At 48.3% G+C, this 16,458-nt stretch overlaps 8 protein-coding genes across 8 annotated transcripts; 5 read left to right on the forward strand and 3 right to left on the reverse strand.

Annotated features, from left to right (window-relative positions):
* Positions 1–224: 224 nt before the first annotated feature.
* On the reverse strand, positions 225–587 carry N7455_004908 (uncharacterized protein; the record flags this gene model as incomplete). The annotated part of the gene is made up of 1 exon (XM_065604914.1): positions 225–587. One exon carries the CDS (start codon positions 585–587, stop codon positions 225–227), a length of 363 nt encoding a protein of 120 aa, XP_065461814.1.
* A 3,079-nt stretch (positions 588–3,666) lies between these two features.
* N7455_004909 (FAD-binding oxidoreductase) lies at positions 3,667–5,504 on the reverse strand (the record flags this gene model as incomplete). Its single annotated transcript, XM_065604915.1, has 6 exons — positions 3,667–3,678; positions 3,733–4,046; positions 4,098–4,321; positions 4,375–4,864; positions 4,929–5,358; positions 5,424–5,504. 6 exons carry the CDS (start codon positions 5,502–5,504, stop codon positions 3,667–3,669), a joined length of 1,551 nt encoding a protein of 516 aa, XP_065461815.1.
* Positions 5,505–6,073: 569 nt separating this feature from the next.
* N7455_004910 (uncharacterized protein) lies at positions 6,074–6,304 on the forward strand (the record flags this gene model as incomplete). Its single annotated transcript, XM_065604916.1, has 1 exon — positions 6,074–6,304. One exon carries the CDS (start codon positions 6,074–6,076, stop codon positions 6,302–6,304), a length of 231 nt encoding a protein of 76 aa, XP_065461816.1.
* A 1,522-nt stretch (positions 6,305–7,826) lies between these two features.
* Positions 7,827–9,748, forward strand: N7455_004911 (MDR family MFS transporter; the record flags this gene model as incomplete). Its single annotated transcript, XM_065604917.1, has 4 exons — positions 7,827–8,074; positions 8,151–8,454; positions 8,514–8,934; positions 9,072–9,748. 4 exons carry the CDS (start codon positions 7,827–7,829, stop codon positions 9,746–9,748), a joined length of 1,650 nt encoding a protein of 549 aa, XP_065461817.1.
* Positions 9,749–10,023: 275 nt separating this feature from the next.
* N7455_004912 (cytochrome P450) lies at positions 10,024–11,637 on the reverse strand (the record flags this gene model as incomplete). Its single annotated transcript, XM_040961355.2, has 1 exon — positions 10,024–11,637. One exon carries the CDS (start codon positions 11,635–11,637, stop codon positions 10,024–10,026), a length of 1,614 nt encoding a protein of 537 aa, XP_040808201.2.
* A 620-nt stretch (positions 11,638–12,257) lies between these two features.
* N7455_004913 (putative integral membrane protein) lies at positions 12,258–13,506 on the forward strand (the record flags this gene model as incomplete). The annotated part of the gene is made up of 3 exons (XM_040961378.2): positions 12,258–12,422; positions 12,469–12,968; positions 13,035–13,506. The coding sequence occupies 3 exons, from the start codon at positions 12,258–12,260 to the stop codon at positions 13,504–13,506; spliced, it is 1,137 nt and encodes a 378-aa protein (XP_040808161.1).
* Positions 13,507–13,806: 300 nt separating this feature from the next.
* On the forward strand, positions 13,807–14,828 carry N7455_004914 (uncharacterized protein; the record flags this gene model as incomplete). Its single annotated transcript, XM_040961357.2, has 4 exons — positions 13,807–13,887; positions 13,943–14,008; positions 14,060–14,156; positions 14,218–14,828. 4 exons carry the CDS (start codon positions 13,807–13,809, stop codon positions 14,826–14,828), a joined length of 855 nt encoding a protein of 284 aa, XP_040808193.2.
* Positions 14,829–15,284: 456 nt separating this feature from the next.
* On the forward strand, positions 15,285–16,274 carry N7455_004915 (uncharacterized protein). Its single transcript, XM_040961386.2, has 3 exons — positions 15,285–15,751; positions 15,826–15,940; positions 16,006–16,274. Exons 1-3 carry the CDS (start codon positions 15,305–15,307, stop codon positions 16,206–16,208), a joined length of 765 nt encoding a protein of 254 aa, XP_040808174.2. The 5' UTR covers positions 15,285–15,304; the 3' UTR covers positions 16,209–16,274.
* The last annotated feature ends 184 nt before the right edge of the window (positions 16,275–16,458 follow it).

The following is a 16,458-nucleotide window of genomic DNA, read 5'->3' on the forward strand; positions in this document are numbered from 1 at the left end:
CCCAAAATGTTCACCTGATTGGCCTACCTTTTAAGTTTCTTGAATACATATTTTCGTCGTTTTGAGATGGAGTTGCTAATCATTCGTCGCAAAACCGACGGCGACTCGGCCATTTTTTTCATCTTAATCCACATCTCTACCGGAGTTGACTAAGTGCCAAATTGTATTTCTTCGGCGAGTTTAAAATTAAAGCCATTCAATTGCAAAAATCTCATACTTCCTAGCTATGTACCCATGACATGTAACACTTTGCCTATAATCGACCGAGTATCTCCAAACAGAATACCGTAGACGCCCAAAAGTCTATCGGCCATGTAGATGTCTCTCGTATCTGCGGTACTCCCAACCCCGGTCGTCCACACAGTCGGACCCGAGCCAGGTGGCAGCTGGTATAGTTCAGAACTCGTCCAGTAGGCTGGGCCGCATGCTGATTGGACACTATACAACCGCGTGGAGTCAACTTTAGGCTTGGGTCTACCCTGCATAACATAGAAGGTCTCCTCGCCAATATATCCTCCAATCGAACCTCCAATCTTTCGGCTCTTGGACACAACATCGAGTGCTCTGCGCCCATGGTACCGGGTCATCTCCTAACGCTTAAACAGACTGTCGGCCTCAGAACAGATATATTTTTGAGATGTGATGTTGCACCACCCAGATCCTGATGGCCGATTTCTTGCAGCCTGTCGACGTTCAGCCGAGCTGAGAGACCTTTCGGGCTCCGGCGATGCTCATTCAGTCTTTCAAACTCACTGTTGAAGTTGCAAAGGCTTTGGACTGTGCTGGCATTACATTGGATGCGTCTGTAATCTTTCGACTGGGTACTATTGTGAATATCGCGGTTGAAGATAGGAAGGTTCACCCATGTCCATGCCTTGGCCAGGCATTAACTCCGAAGCTCAATTCACACAATTATCGCTGCTATGTGTAATGAAAGTGGCGACTGCCCTGAAATCAAAATATGTGAATGTAAAATTCATACCAATCATAAAATTGCTGAGGTCCGTCTGTGTGAACCACAGTCCTCGCTGTATATCAGTTCCGTAGTCCCTTGGGAGCAAGCGGTAAAGAATGACGGAGCACCAAATCATGTCGTGTACTCTGTGCATGTGGGGCCAATATCATGTAACGCGTGCGGAGAATGGTGACGAGAGTGAATAGGTACCCAGGAATATAACGTCAGCATGCGAAGAGAACCTTACATAGGAACTGGAACGGAAGGAAGCAGCCCTCAAAACTCAGAAAACATCACGAATTTGTACACTGAGGAGGAAGGTAAAGAACCTTGGAAAGCAGGAGGTCTATTCGTGATAGAGGCGAAACATAAATCTACGGAGGTAAACAAACCTCCACTTGGGTGGGGGGAACAGCAATGGGAGGGAGTATCAAGTTGGGGAAGCATTGTTGGGTAATAAGGATGAGAGTGGACATCAGGATGGGAAAGAAGGTAAACACCTTCACGGATGGAACAGCCGGGGGGGGGGGGGAGGGGGCTGGTTGAAATATTAGTACTTTTCTTCTTCATATAGGAGGAAAACTTAAGAGAGATGTCACTAGAGAAGATTAACACGTAAATTCCCTGCCTTTCCGGGGGTTTGATGGCGTCAGTTTTTAAAGGAAAAGTCTAGAGATAGCTGGCATACTACCTGTTAAGTTTGAAACTAATCTGATGACCCGCTTGTGGTGGTTGAGGATAACTTTGACTGGAGGATACATACATTTAAAGTCAAAAATTGAAGCTATTCAGACACACATTTTAGGAAGGAGCGACAACAGGATGAATGTCTTAATCTCGAAGTCAGGCGTTCGATTCCTGACCTCAAAGAATCAATTGGTATCTGCACTTTTCATTCCCGGTCATTTTTTCACCAAATAATGACCCATTGATATTAATATCAAAACATCGCCCCATCCACGACGATCACTCGACAGCGACCATAAAGAAGACCCCACCCACCAAATATTACAGAATATCCGCTTGCCCTTCAGATACCCGAGGCACTCCAAAGGCCCAGACAATCTTATGTAAACTTCACAAAAACCCCCAGGCTTAGTATCCGGACAGGCTTTCGCCCAGCAGAACCACCAGAGTCTTCATCCACCCGCACCTCCTTCATTTTCCATTCAACCTCTTTGACAATACAAAATCGGCTATGCACACTCTAGCGGTTCTCTGTGCGTGCGATCTCAGTCGGTTGGTGAGATCCTGTCGTCTTGAAACGGTTGCGGAAGCACCTCTGGACTTATGCGTGGAATAGCGTATCTTGCCCGTCCATCCAGGGGCGTGATATCTCATGAAGTGCTGCAGTGACGGCACACATGGACAGACAACCATGAGATTTGCTTCCACGTTACTGGAGAAAGGTATTCTGGTTTGCTCAAAGGACATATCGCTAAAGTCGGGAAGTATTTACATCCAGAGCTGTGGCTAGGCCGGATCATGAGTAATATCAAGGCTGTCAGGAAACAAATCAGCGTTACTAGAAGGAGTATGCTGACCACAACAGTTCTGTTATAACGGCCAACGGCCAGAGAAGTGTGGGGTCCAACATGGCGAAAGACTTACGCGCAGCAAATTATGAGAACTACAAGAAGATAGAACCTTCGAATTCCCGGCATCTGAAGTCTTACCACCAGCAGAATATAGGGAAGGATCAATGCTAAATTTGTGACGATATTCATCCGGTTGCGATGTACAAGCCCTCGCGGCTGATGAATGGCCCCTCTGTGATGCTCAAATTCCAGGTCATTGCGACAAGATTGCACGCAAAAATCAGTGCAAATACAAGGGCGAAGCTATATCCACATATGCAACGGATGTGATGTGAATTACCGAATTGTAAGCCTCCTGATTTTCCATGATTCTATGGTAGAGGGAAACGAGACTCAATTTCGCAACGACCAGTGCAAGGACGTATACGGCGGCAGCAGTGAAAATGAGCTGACAGACAAAGTTAGCTTCAATATCTTTGAACTGTACTTTAGGGAGAATCCTCGTGTACCTTCTAGTATGTCGCAAGCATCTCTTCGGTGACATTCCACATCGAATTTCAACACCGCTATGTCGGCACCCATCTGGTGACAATCGTTACCAGCAAAAGTCTGAAGCATCATCAATTTTCAATCTAAGGCACATATATATAGAAGTTACGTACAAATAGGATTATCCAGTCGCCAATAGTGAGTGCATCGCATACAAGATCGTTGCATAGGTCCCCTTTCATTGGCCCGGGGTTCAATCTAACTTTTCCTGTGTTGTGCTTGTTTGTATATTCCGCGAGACACCATAGACTAGGACCTCGAGGCCAAGATCGTAAAGTCTGAGTCGCAGGTACTATACGATGAAGGCGTGTTCCACCCGCTTGTGGATCTTCACTATCAGTTCCTTGTCTAGGAAATGCTCCACATAGCAATTTCGGATGTTTCTATCATTATTTTGCAGGTGCCCTGCTACGCTCACGATCCTTTGGCCCCTCTAACCATTGTTTTGCCGAGGCTTGGCAAGATCAACATAATGAACTGCCACATATGCACGCATTAGCGCAGAGATTAGAGTGAAGACACGGGATGTGAACCCACCTACTCTGTAATGGTTCCTCAATTCATATTTCGTAGGAAGAGGCGCCCAGCGGAAGCGCGAGTATGGTAGGGATTAACGCAGGCTTTCTACGTTGTAGACTGCTTCGTATAACGCATGTGTTAAGTGTACGTCGCACAAAATTGACAAAATACCCTCGAATTCCCCTCCCCCTCCCCAAGTTCCTGTTCATTAGGCACAGCGCTGATCTTGAACCCACCGGGCACCTGGGTTTGGAAAACACCGGTTTGGTCGTACTTTTTAGCAACAGTCCGAATAAACTCCACATTCTCGGGGCCGTAGGTGGACAGAGGATTTTGGTTGCTATTGGCATAGTTCAGGTAAATGAACCCATTTTCGGCTCCGATTGACTTCGAGTAGGTGGTCAACTCCTCGAGAGCACTATTGGCCAGTTGGTTGAACAATATATCATCGGCCTCATCCTTCCACGAATAGTCAAAGAGAACCTCTGCATAAGAGTGTTAGGCACTAGAAATGAAGGATGTTTGGGAGGACTTACGGAACAGGTTCTCGTCGAAACGGTCGAGGCCCAGCATATTGCCACCTAGATCAGTAGTACTACGATCAGTGAACAGTTTGGGCCAAGGCTGGATCATGGTGGACATAGTGTAGTCATCGCCCTTAGCACCTGACTTGGCCTTCTCTATCATTCTGTTGTGAATATCGATGGTGCGCTTCATCACATCGAGGTTGTTCACAAATGAGGCCGTGAGGAAAATATCGCTGGAATAGGTCAGTGATTAATCTTAGAGCGGAGCAATTCAGGAACCATATACCGATATCCAGCTGGCTGACCCAGCTCCTGGGTAAGGTTCCAAAGATTAGCAATACGCATTGAGCTGCTAGTATTGGTAATAGTTATGAAGTCGTCGAAAGCCGCAGGGTAAGCAACCGGGGAGGTATATTCTAGAGCATTAGCAATCATATTTTGGTCGGTGACAGAAATGTACCCCCAAATGCCAATCCAAGAAGCGTATGGGTCATTTTCAAGGTTGTTGATGAACTTGTGACCAGCCTCAAGGTGCTGCAAGGTAGTGCTATTGTCATATGTGACGATCCCGCCCCAAAGCTTGTCGCCGTCAATGATCTTCATATCATACTTGGTGACAATCCCGAAGTTGCTGGATCCACCCTTCAGAGCTTTGAATAGATCCACGTGGGAATCTTTGTTGGCCTCGATGATCTTTCCATCAGCCAAAACAACCTCATAGTTCACGACGTTGTCGCAACCAAATCCAACGCGCGCAGTGTGGAAGGTATTGCCACCTGTACTAGTGAAGGATTTTGTCAGTCACATTTCAGTGTGATAACATGTTTGATCATATTTTACCTCCGAGCAAAAACCCAGCAACGCCCACAACACCAGAGCGGCCACCGGGCACTGTCACATTGTCTTTTGCCAGAGTTTCGTAGACACCTCCCCAGCGAGATCCCGGAAGAATAGAAGCAGTGCCTGCGTTCTTGTTGTACGTGGTGGTGTTCATCAACGACAGATCAATGGTCACACCATCAACGATATTGTTGGCTCCCGCCCAGGTGGTGTGGCCACCACCGCGAATAGCAAATTTGCAAGCTCCGCCATCAGCGGCAACAAGCGTGGAAACGGCTAATGAAACCTCTTGAGCCGTGCGTGGCTGCAGAATACAGGTCGGCTCGAGCTGAACGTTCTCGGCCCAGTAAGAGCCGATCGACGTCTTGTAAGCAGCGCTGCCGGGATACACAACCTGGCTCTTCAGAGTCGTGGCTCCCAAAGCTGAGCACTATTTGGTTGATACTTGGTCAGGTTATTTGTTTGTATGCCTTGGAATCATTTTGAATAACTGACGCAGGTCTCAGATGTAGTCGCATGGACAGCTTTGGGCAAGGCACTGATATACAGGGCTGCAACAGCAGGAGTAATATGCATGGTAGAGTGATGTATGAAGAGTCAGTCGGATGTTCTACTACTTCCGTCAGTTTTCCGGGGCAGTTCCTGCTATTATAGTTCCAGAGGTGAATGCGACCGGGGTTTCGGTATCGTAAGGTCTCACACTGTTGGATAGTCGATCGTGAGGAGACCAAACGAGCTCCACTAAATGATACACTAAGGAAGCTAGTGAACGTAAACCGGCACGCACAGCCCTTTGGCCCCCATAGTAGGTGGGGAAGGAAAACGCCATAGCAGCTAATAAAAATGGACTAATAAAAATGGAGGTCGGGGCCCAAACGGAGCAATTCGTCTACAAATTAGTCACACTATAAACCGAGGACCTGTGGAATTGACAACAAAAATGAATTCGAGGTCAAACTATCTAGATCGTGAGCAAAAAGGAAACAAGGTTTTGACATGGGTACTGTGAAGTATACTCCCATCGGGGTAGATATGGATTGGGGTAAAATGTGTTGGGAGTAAAGAGAGGAGAGAAGAAGGGTTGAGCAAACAAGCAGAAGCTCCATATGTAGCTAGCGAAACTGCTGGGTGATCCATTCCCCGTCATGTTAGACAACAGCGGCCATATCTCCTTCGAAGCCACGGGGTTCAAAGACATTCCAATCCATTATGAGCTCCCATCCGACGCGCGCTTCGCGCACGGAATAGTAGAGTGGCGGCAAGCCGCTGCAGTGACAGCCCACGATTTAGCCATGGTAGCCGTGATGGACCAAATCACAGACCGCCCAGAGTGGTACGTTAATATATTCGACAATCGTGGTTGCGGACTGGCGTAAAGAGGTATTTGCCACAACCCCCCAATGAGTGAAATGGCGTGGACCTAGTGCGCGAAGGAACTCCAAGATAACGCTCTTTATTTCCGCGAGAATGAACATGTTCGCGTGCCTGACACAGGATTCTGCGTATGTAAATCGGATACGACGACTCTAAGCACTCTGGCCGAGGTGTTCGCTATCAAAGAAGCAACATCCGAACTACCACTAGGCTTGCATTTGGTGTGCACTCGGATCCGAATCTCCCGGGACATTATCCGTCGATCAAACTGTACCTGGTCGACCCACACTACCGTGTTTGTTCAACCTACAATGTACCACCACAACAGCATCACTGGTGGGCACAAGAAGTGAGAAACGACCTCAGATTGGCTGGGCCGTCTCGCGAACGGTAGACGCGGTTTTCGGGGAACCAGCAGCTGGCCAATCGGGATGCAGGAAGCGAGAGAGTGCCGTCGGGAACTCATTAAAGAGCACCATTGCTCCATTGGAATCAGATGAGCAAGCTAGCTATGATGTGTGGTCCGGGGTTTGTTTAATATCATAACACGAATTTCCCCCCACAAGAAGCAAGAGGCGAATGGTTTTGAGCAGAAAGGGTTTGCGAATCAGCCAGCTCCGGTGTGTATCTTGCGAGGAGTCAGAGTGACGATCCAGTCTGTGTAAAATAATGCGCAATCGATACACCAATGCCTTTTCTTGCTTTGGTAATAACCACGACTGCCCCTTTGAGCTTCTCGGTAGTCGAGACTGAGATACTGTGCACGAACGCAATGTTCCAATAATTCGAGAACGAGGCTCAATGCTCTGTCCGATAAGGGTATCCCAAGTAAATGCCAGATTTACTGACCTTACCAGCTTGAGGTGTAGGTCCATCAACATACCTCTCTCCGACCGGTCTGATTCACGTTCTTGTTAGGCAACTATCATTCGTCTGTTTTCGGGGATAGGCCCACTTCTAGTGCAACGCCAAGCACAAAGAAGCATTAACAAGCATTTATCGTCCACCTCTTGGCGGCATGTCTTGATCTCTTTCTGAGTGTGAGCGATAATATAAGACCAATCACGAATTCGTATCGACAAAATCAAGCACAAATTAAAAAGAACATGTAGTGACCCCACTCACTAAACTAGAACCGGAAATAGTGAGCCTTGCGAGTCATGCACAGGTGTAGGAGTCCCATCCATATCGGGAACCCGCACTCCGACGGACCCCGTTGATGGCTCACACGCAAACACGAAGCTCAAGATCTGGGAGCCATAACCTCCTGTATAGAGGTAGAGGAAAGCTAAAAAGAAAAGTGACATCGTGACTCTTGAGAAATGGGAAAAGGGAAAAGGAACTGAGGGAGAGCTTGATGTATCCAAACCCGTCGCTGGTCAGCTGACCAACGGAGTCACCACCAGGGTATCGTCCCCGTTATGCAAAGGCCATTTCCTTTTAGTTCCGAGACTCGCTTTGAGTTCTCACTTAAGTCTACTTCTCTCCTCTCTCCTTTACATACACGGTAGCTTGCCAACCAAAATGTCTCCAAATCCTTCTGCGGCGAACGAAGTCGCATTATCCGACGTTAGCGAGCCAATGATACAGGAAGAAGGCCAAGAAGCGGAAGGTACAAGTCAGTATGCTAAGTTCTCAAGTGTGCTCTTGATCTCGATTGTTCTGTGCTTGGCGACTTTGTGCGTAGCAGTGGACAATACGATAATTTCAACGGCTGTCCCTCGAATTACCCATGACTTCCACAGCATTGACGATGTGGGTTGGTATGCATCGTAGGTTTTCCACATTCGTCAACCCAGTCTATCCTGATGTGAGACTTTCGCAAAATATTAACGGATTCTTAAATAGAATTTATCCATTGGCCTCTTGCGCATTTCAACCTTCCTACGGCAAAGTCTATACTCTCTTCTCCAGCAAAATCGTCTTCCTGGTAGCGTTGCTGATATTCGAAATCGGAAGTGTTGTATGTGCTACTGCAGCCAATTCTCATGTTTTCATTCTTGGGCGGGCACTAGCAGGTCTGGGCTCTGCCGGGATACAAGCAGGCACCACACTCATTCTCGCTGATTGTGTTCCGCTACGCCGGCGACCGACATGGAACAGCATCATTGGTAGCATGTTTGCAGTCGGGAGTGTAGTTGGGCCTCTACTGGTATTTACATACTTCTTTTCCGTGGAAAAATTTGTTACAGTGATTGACACTCGGAGCAGGGAGGAGCCTTCTCAGATACAACTACATGGCGTTGGTGTTTCTATACCAATCTCCCAATCGGAGGCGCTGTCATGATTTTCATAGCACTTTTCTATAACGGTAGCCGCGGCGGCCAAAGAACATTCGAGTCGACCGGATTTCGAAGCGAGATCGCGTGCTTCGACTTGGCTGGTACTTTCATCTTTATATCGGCAACAATTTGTCTTCTCTTAGCACTCTCATGGGGTGGAACCACATATGCATGGGACAGTGCCTGCATTATAGCCCTACTAACGGTCGCTGGTGGGCTATGTTGTACTTTTATCGGCGTTGAATACTGGATGAAAGATAGAGCTATTATTCCTTTACGTTTACTACGCAAGCCAAGCATGATTGCAGCGATCCTTTTTGGCCTTTGTCTTGGGGGCGTATTCTTTGTATGTGATTCCAACGCAGACCTCACATCCATTCTATCTCGCTGACCAAGATACTATTCACATTCTAGGTAAATGTTTTCTACATACGTGAGTATCGATAATAGTTGGGAAAATGAAGACCAATACTGATCTATATTTTAGCACTATGGTTTCAAATAGTCAATGGTGTCTCTGCCGTCGAATCTGCAATCCTGTTTATCCCATTCATGCTCAGTGTCGTGGGCGGATTCATGTTTGCGGGCTTTGGGACCGCTGCAACAGGATACTATACACCATTCGTCTATGCTGGCTCAATCCTTATGTCGATAGGTACTGGCCTTCTGATGACCGTTCAGCCTAGGCACACCTCGCGAGCCAAATGGGTCGGATTTCAGATCCTATGCGGAGCCGGAATCGGGTTAGGCGAAGAGCAAGGACTATACATGGTGCAAACGACGCTTCCTGAAAATGATGTGGCAACTGGTATCGGCCTGATATTGTTCGCGCAGACGCTCGGCGGAACCCTCTTCGTGTCAGTTGCGCAGGCAGTTTTCCTGGAAAACATCAGCAAGGCACTGGAAACACTGGCCCCAAACCTGAACCCAAAATCTGTTCTGAACGGTGTATCAACGAGCTCTTCTCCAGAATTGCGGGCAGTCTATGCCTTGGCGATCAAAGACGTTTTCCGTGTTGGACTTATACTAGGAACGGTCTCGAGTCTAGGCGCGGTGCTGTACGACTGGAAAAGTCTGAAGACTAAGCGCGATGATGGAAACAATGGACGTAGCAGAAATCATGAACTCGGACATGTCGCAGAAGTTCGAAGAGAGGATAAATAAGGACCAACATGCAGACTATAGACAGAAAGTGATGGATGGTTCAAGGGATCAACCATCCTCCAACCTTGGCGCAAACTCGGCCCGGCCCGTGGTTTCCACCAGTCCCGAACGGCAAGAGATAACCTTGTCTTCTAAATCAAGAATACTTCGCCGTGAAGGTATCTAGGTTGTCCAATCTGTAAATGTGCACACGCGCTAGCAAAATCTGTCTATAACCCCGTACTGCAGGGCGGATTCGGATATATATAATCATAACACGTTCATTTGGCATCCTATCATTTATCTTCAACATCGAGACTAGTTCCCATAACCTTTCCGAGACTTTTCTCCGCCGTCTCCCACTCGTTCTTAATAACATCCAGTACCCAGTCACCCCTGGGCCGGAGTTTAAATTTGAGCTCCCTCGGCATTGTCATGAATCCTGCCACGACCATCGCCCATGGATCCACCTCTTCCCCATCAGCGGGCTCGATATCAAACGCCCACAGTAAACAAGCAACATGCATGAAAGTTCCATCCGTAGCGACCTTCTTTCCTTGGCAGATCCGGCGGCCCTGCCCAAAGACCGGCAACGGAAGGTCCGTTCGTAGTCTTTCCTCTCCGCCATCATCCCGCCGAAGCCACCGCTCAGGAACGAACTCCTGAGGGTCTCCCAGCGCGGGATCAAAGACCTTCTCGTCCCGACCGATGGCCCACGCATTGGCCATGAGAGTGACCCCTTTTTTAATCTTGACACCATTGAACTCGTCATCCCGGTCCGCTCTGCGGGGGATGGATCCTGGTGAGATAGGCCGCCAACGGAAAAGTTCATGCATAATAGCGTCAATGAAGGCGAGTCCCGAGCGGTCCGAGAACTGCGGGAGGCGGTCACGCCCGACGACTTCGTCGAGCAAAGCGTGCGCCCGTGACATAAAGGACGGTTGGCTTAGCGATGCAATGAACAACCACAGTAGCTGCCGCGGTGAAGTCTCCATACCTCCCTGGATAGAGGTTGCGAGAGTAAAGGCGAGATCCAGGTCGGGGACACCATCTTCAGAGTACTTCTCCGCTGTGGCGATGGCCTGCTTGGTGGAGTTCCAGCCTGCCGAGTCCCTCCCGTGCCGGAACAGCCGCATGTAGAGGTCCACCTGTGTGGCGTACAGCTTGTCAGCCGCTCGTTTCCAGGGTGACAAAAATGCAGGCAGGTGGCGCAGAGGCGGGATAATATCTGGAAGACCGGGGTTTGCAGCGAGGTGGGTTACTTGGGTCTGGACATCAATGATCTCATGCAAGATGTGTTCTTCAAAACTTGGGATGCGCATGCCATAATGCAAAGCAAGTATGACACTCGATTGAGTGCGCTCAAGAAGTGGATAGATGGTTTCCGTGCTGATCCCTTGGGAAAACTGCTGTGCAGCATTTGAGAGATCAAATAATAGCTGTTTAGACTCGAGCTCCATTAAGGGGTGGTACTGTGGGGCGGCGAGAGCGCCCAGACTGGGGGCTAGGATACGGTGGTGGAACTTGAGGTGATCGTCGTAATCGTGCATAAGAGTAAATTTTGACTGCCCAGGCTCAGCCCCCGTGATCATCTCCATGCTGACAGAGGGCGGACGATTGCTGTACCACTGGCTGCGGCGGCTGAACAACTCGGTCACAGCCTCATATGAATTCAAGACCACAATCGGTATGAGCCCAAAGAGCTTCGGTACCGCAATGGGACCATTTTCCCTCGTCCATGAGTCCCAGTTCAAAAGCGGTTTCACGATGGGGGAGCTATGGAGGTCACCGATGAGGGGAAGCTTGAGGAGGGGTTTCTTTTCTTCCTTCTTTTTCCCTGTGACAATACAGAGCAGTGTCAATAGACCTATTGCGACCGCGGCCGTCACCTCAATAGGAGTAGCAGCCATATCACAGAAATGCAGGGATCAAGACCACGTTTGACATATCAGACGCACTGCGGAGAAAAGGGGAACGCAGTTTTACATAGCGCCAACATGCTGCATCATTCGGTTATTGCGCCAAGCGATTACTTACGCTAGGCCTATGGTTTGTTGTGAAAACACGCTAACAAAATGCCGGACTGTAGAAAGACTCCATATTAGTGCATAAGGGGTACTTGACGCACCAATGAGCGTCCTAGTAATGAGGGAGACGTTTCCCTGTCACATGCCGAAGAACTAGATTGTTTTTCATTAAAGTTGATAATAATATTATTGTTAATATGGATATGCTGTGTCTTTCAACCTCCGCGTAATTTGAACTACTAATCTGTGCAGAAGAATTCGCCATCTGACTCGTTCTTGCTCACTATCACATATTCCCTGAAGATGTCCTCCGTGCATTATTATTTGATGCTAAAGTGTCGAGGCTGGACGGGTATTGCCCCCGGTGCGGCCCAGGATTTTGGCCCCAGGCTAGCCTTGAGATGCCGTGCTAGCTGCAGGTGGATTGGTTTCAAATTCCCTATTTAATATCCTCCCCGGATTAATTTAGATTGGCTTTTTTTTTTCTGCCTGTGAGATGGGAGATGGTTGTTACCTTTCCTATAGAGACGCCAGCCCAAAGGCAGGTCTTGGGCGTAGCTATCGCCTTCTCCATCCTAGCTGTCGTGGCAGTATGTCTGCGACTTCTAGCTCATCATCTCGCGAATAAGAAATGGTTCGCGAGTGACTATTTCATAATTGCCGCCGCTGTGAGTATTTGCCTAACCAAGTCAAAATTTGTGCTAATAAATACAGATATTTGCCGTCGGTCTCCAGTCCATCAGCATCACCGGCGTGATACAAGCGGGCATCGGTTATGATCATGTCACTACAATTGCAGCCACGTATGGACTCGGCCCTATCACCAAACTCCTCCAGCTGATTGTCCCATTGCAATTTCTTTGGGTTCTGAGTCTCAGCTGTACAAAAATCTCTATCTTGTTCTTATATCTTAGCATCTTCCCCGTCACGTGGGTCGTGCGGGTTTGCTGGACAACAATGGGTGTGATTGTAGCCTGGACTATTGGGACAATACTGGCTGGGTGTCTGATATGTCGGCCCTTTGCATATAACTGGGACCAGAGTATTCCTGGGGGATCGTGTGGAAACCAGGTTACCTCCTTCACGGTGACGGGGATCATAAATCTGCTTACCGATGTTGTTGTGCTGGTGACACCTATGCCGCTGCTGTATGGTCTGCAGATGGCCACGTATAAGAAAGTGACATTCATCACTATCTTTGGCCTGGGAGCAGTGTAAGATTTGCACGACAACCAGTGTAAAATCAAACGCGAAAGGATCTTTGCTAACCTGGAGTATAGCACATGCATCATCAGCATTCTTCGTATCTCCATACTTTCCACAATGGACTTTGCCGACATCACTTACTCGATTCCCCTGGCCAACATCTTCAGTGGCCTGGAGCCCTGTCTCGCCGTCATCCTCGCTTCGATTCCTATGATGCGCCCCCTCCTGGGACGTTCAAAATACACACCCGAGGTGACAGCTCGTCCATCAAATAAGTCTTCGTCTCCATCTGGAAGATCTAGGTCTACTGGCGATGGCGAGTTCCAGCCGCTTCAAGATGACTCGAGTGAGCTGTGTTTGCGGCCGGTTGGGCCACAGCATAAAGTTGGTGTCGCAGTCCAAAACCCCACACAGCCGAGAGAGATACGTCGTGGGAGCGAAGATTCTCTTGAAGCGGGGGAGAGCAGGGATATGGATCAGATGCAAAATGGAGGTTTGGGAATTTCAGTCAAGCAGGAATGGGCTGTTTTGCATGGACAAAAGTAATGTCAAGACCTCTTTCCTAGATCTCTCTAGGGGTACTATTTATTAGAACTATAAGTTATTAAACTAGGCAATGTACGCCTTACTGGTCAGGCATCTAACTGTCATTCGCTCTTTCCAACCATTCAGCCTATTGTTCTTTCCATTCGCATTGTTCGATTGTTTATACTATATCGTTTCCGATCTACATGGCTTCTCATTTCACATCCTCATTTCAAAACACTCGCGTCTCAGAATATTTCTTCTGTCGAAAATTTTCTTCTCCAAGAAACGCCTGTCAAGATCTCGTCAGTAATCTACAGGATGTTATTCAGATATCTTCTCGCGTTGGTGATCCAACTCTGCTGGGTTGCTCTCGGGTTTGCTCACGAAGACGCGACAGTTGTTTGTTTACCTCCCACAACGCCACCAAGATGCTCAGAAAACTAACATCATACAGACAATCCCATGGGTCACAGATGCACCTGATTACTTCCACGGCTATGGAGCCAAGGCCATAGGCGCTGTATGTATCTCGCCTGCTTCTCCTGTGGCTAATCACTAACAACCAACGCAGAAAGATGCAACAACAACCTACGGAATCAACTGTCTCTCGGACCAAACAGCCTGTCACAGATTTACGCCAGATCTGACTGTTATCTATGGACCTAGCAGTAAGAATATAGCAGCCCCACCGTCTCCCAGACAGGGCATTATACTGACTTATAGATATAGAATATGACATGGTTGCCAGCGGCTACAAATTCGATTTCACCTCAGGTTGCACGCTCACGGGCTCCCCGACGCCTACAGGCGCGTCTTGCACAGAAACAAAATCCTTGCATGACTCTAGTACTGTCACCTCGGCCACAGTGCTTGTTCCAGCCACAGGCGACGATTCTACTCTCGGGATTTTCCCGGCAACCTTGATTGTGACAGATACTGGAGACTTCCCCGCGCCTTCTACCGCGACTGAAACGAAAGCTTCTGACGATTCTCAAGTTTCAACTAGTGACGCGAGTTTGATTGCGCCCGCGACCGCGACCGCGACCACTACTGCCCTTGGATCTGGCTCCGTTGGGTTCCTGAATTCGACAGCCATGACAACTGGTGTCCCAAAGTATTTCGGCAATGGGACTTCGCCGACTGACAAGAATGGCACGACAGTGACGGTGACCGTTCTTGCAACCTCTATTCCGTGTCACTGTAAATGTGACTGCGGACAAAACCAGACCGCTATTGCCACCGTCACTGTTCCAATGGCGATAAAAAGCCACGGAGTCAAGAAGGTTACGCCCGTGGTGTTGGTGTGTGGGATCGTAGCTAGCGCTATGTTCTGGATTTGAACTCGAGGTTTGAACTAGGGTTGGATGATTTATTTTTACTAAAATGGATTTGCCATTTTGTTTATTAACCATATCAAAATTTGAACCTATGGTGAGATAGGGTGATTTTTAGGAACAGAATAGTTCGAATGTGAAATTTGAGTCTACAATGTATTGGTGTACTGTACTCCGTACCTAGGAATAAATTCCGCGCCGATTTGTCAGTATAAAAATAGAACCACCTTGTAGTGCTTGGTAACGCATTGATAATATATCCGTATTAATGCTAGTGCTGATTAATTGTGGTCCTTAGCTCCGCTTACATGAACGTGCAGCGGCCGCCCGGAGACTGTTAATTCCGGACGCGAGGGCATGTTGCACGGTGATTGGCTAAAAGTGGCCAATCTACTCCGGAATATGGAGCCATAAGGATGGTGGGATGGAGAAAGCGATAGAAAAAGAGCAATCTCACGATTTATGGATTCGCAATCCACATCATGTATAAGTACCCCATCCCAATCCACCTGTTGTTTCTCCTTCTTGGAATTGCTCTATACCACTTCACTCCACAACTAATCATCCACCTGTCTCCTCTCAACACCTTCACAATGGGCTCCACTCAACCCGAATTCAAGAACCCGGCTACCTCCACTCTTTTTGAGTTGGTCAAGGCTCGCCGTACTTACTACGACCTCAATGGCGAGAGCCCCGTCTCTGACGATGTCATCGACCGCATTGTTCAGGACTCCGTTCTCCACGTTCCCAGCTCCTTCAACACCCAGACCTCCCGCGTTGTCCTCCTGCTGAAGGAGGAGCACAAGAAGGTGTGGGATATTGCCATTAATGCCTTGGAGGGTCTGGTCGCCGCTGGCCACGTTCCTAAGGAACAGTTCGAGACTTCCACCAAGCCCAAGCTGAACTCTTTCCGCGCTGCTTATGGAACTGTACGTTTCCCCTCACGCAATATGACTCCATTTTGCATCAAAATGGCGAATCATCAGCTTACCCATTAATCCAGGTCCTGTTCTTTGTCGACTTTGAGTCGCTCGCTCCTATCAAGGAGAAGTTCGCTATTTACGCCGATAAGTTCGACCCCTTCGCCCTGGAGTCGAATGCTATGTCCCAGTACCTCGGTATGTGTTTTTCTTCTTCGGCCTTTGGTCGGAAATAAGCAATTCGAAACTAACCATCATTCAAGTCTGGACTGCTCTTGAGTCTGAGGGCTTCGGTGCCAACCTTCAGCACTACAGCCCCCTCATTGATGAGCAGATCGCCAAGACCTGGAACATCCCCGCCTCATGGAAGTTGGATGCCCAGCTGGTCTTCGGTACTCCCAACTCTGAGCCCGGTGAGAAGGCCTTCGCTCCTATTGAGGACCGCTACAAGGTCTTCGGCAAATAAGCATATAAAGATACTTGCATATTGATTTAGCATCACGAATGAAAGAGCAATGACTTCGATTTCCAATTTGGACTCAATTGCGCAAATCTCAAGATTAGTAGGCCGTACTGCATAGTTCAACCCCACCTCTCAGCAAGGAGAGGACGTGCCTGGTATGACGTCGTGTGCATGTAGGGTGGTGCTGATCAACAAAGCTTGGTCGAACATCCAGCTTCATAGTTTGAGACCCTGAAGATCAAGTGTAGATCAG

Source organism: Penicillium solitum (genome assembly GCF_028829755.1).
Source record: "Penicillium solitum strain IBT 25940 chromosome Unknown utg000003l_segment0_segment0, whole genome shotgun sequence".
Classification (NCBI taxonomy): Eukaryota; Fungi; Ascomycota; class Eurotiomycetes; order Eurotiales; family Aspergillaceae; genus Penicillium; species Penicillium solitum.

Bases quoted from the DNA above. Each gene is read 5' to 3' on its own strand.
- N7455_004915 (XM_040961386.2), top strand. From the start codon at position 15,305: ATGTATAAGTACCCCATCCCAATCCACCTGTTGTTTCTCCTTCTTGGA. The intron at 15,752-15,825 runs GTACGTTTCCCC...CCATTAATCCAG, and splicing joins TCCGCGCTGCTTATGGAACT to GTCCTGTTCTTTGTCGACTT. The intron at 15,941-16,005 runs GTATGTGTTTTT...CCATCATTCAAG, and splicing joins TGCTATGTCCCAGTACCTCG to TCTGGACTGCTCTTGAGTCT.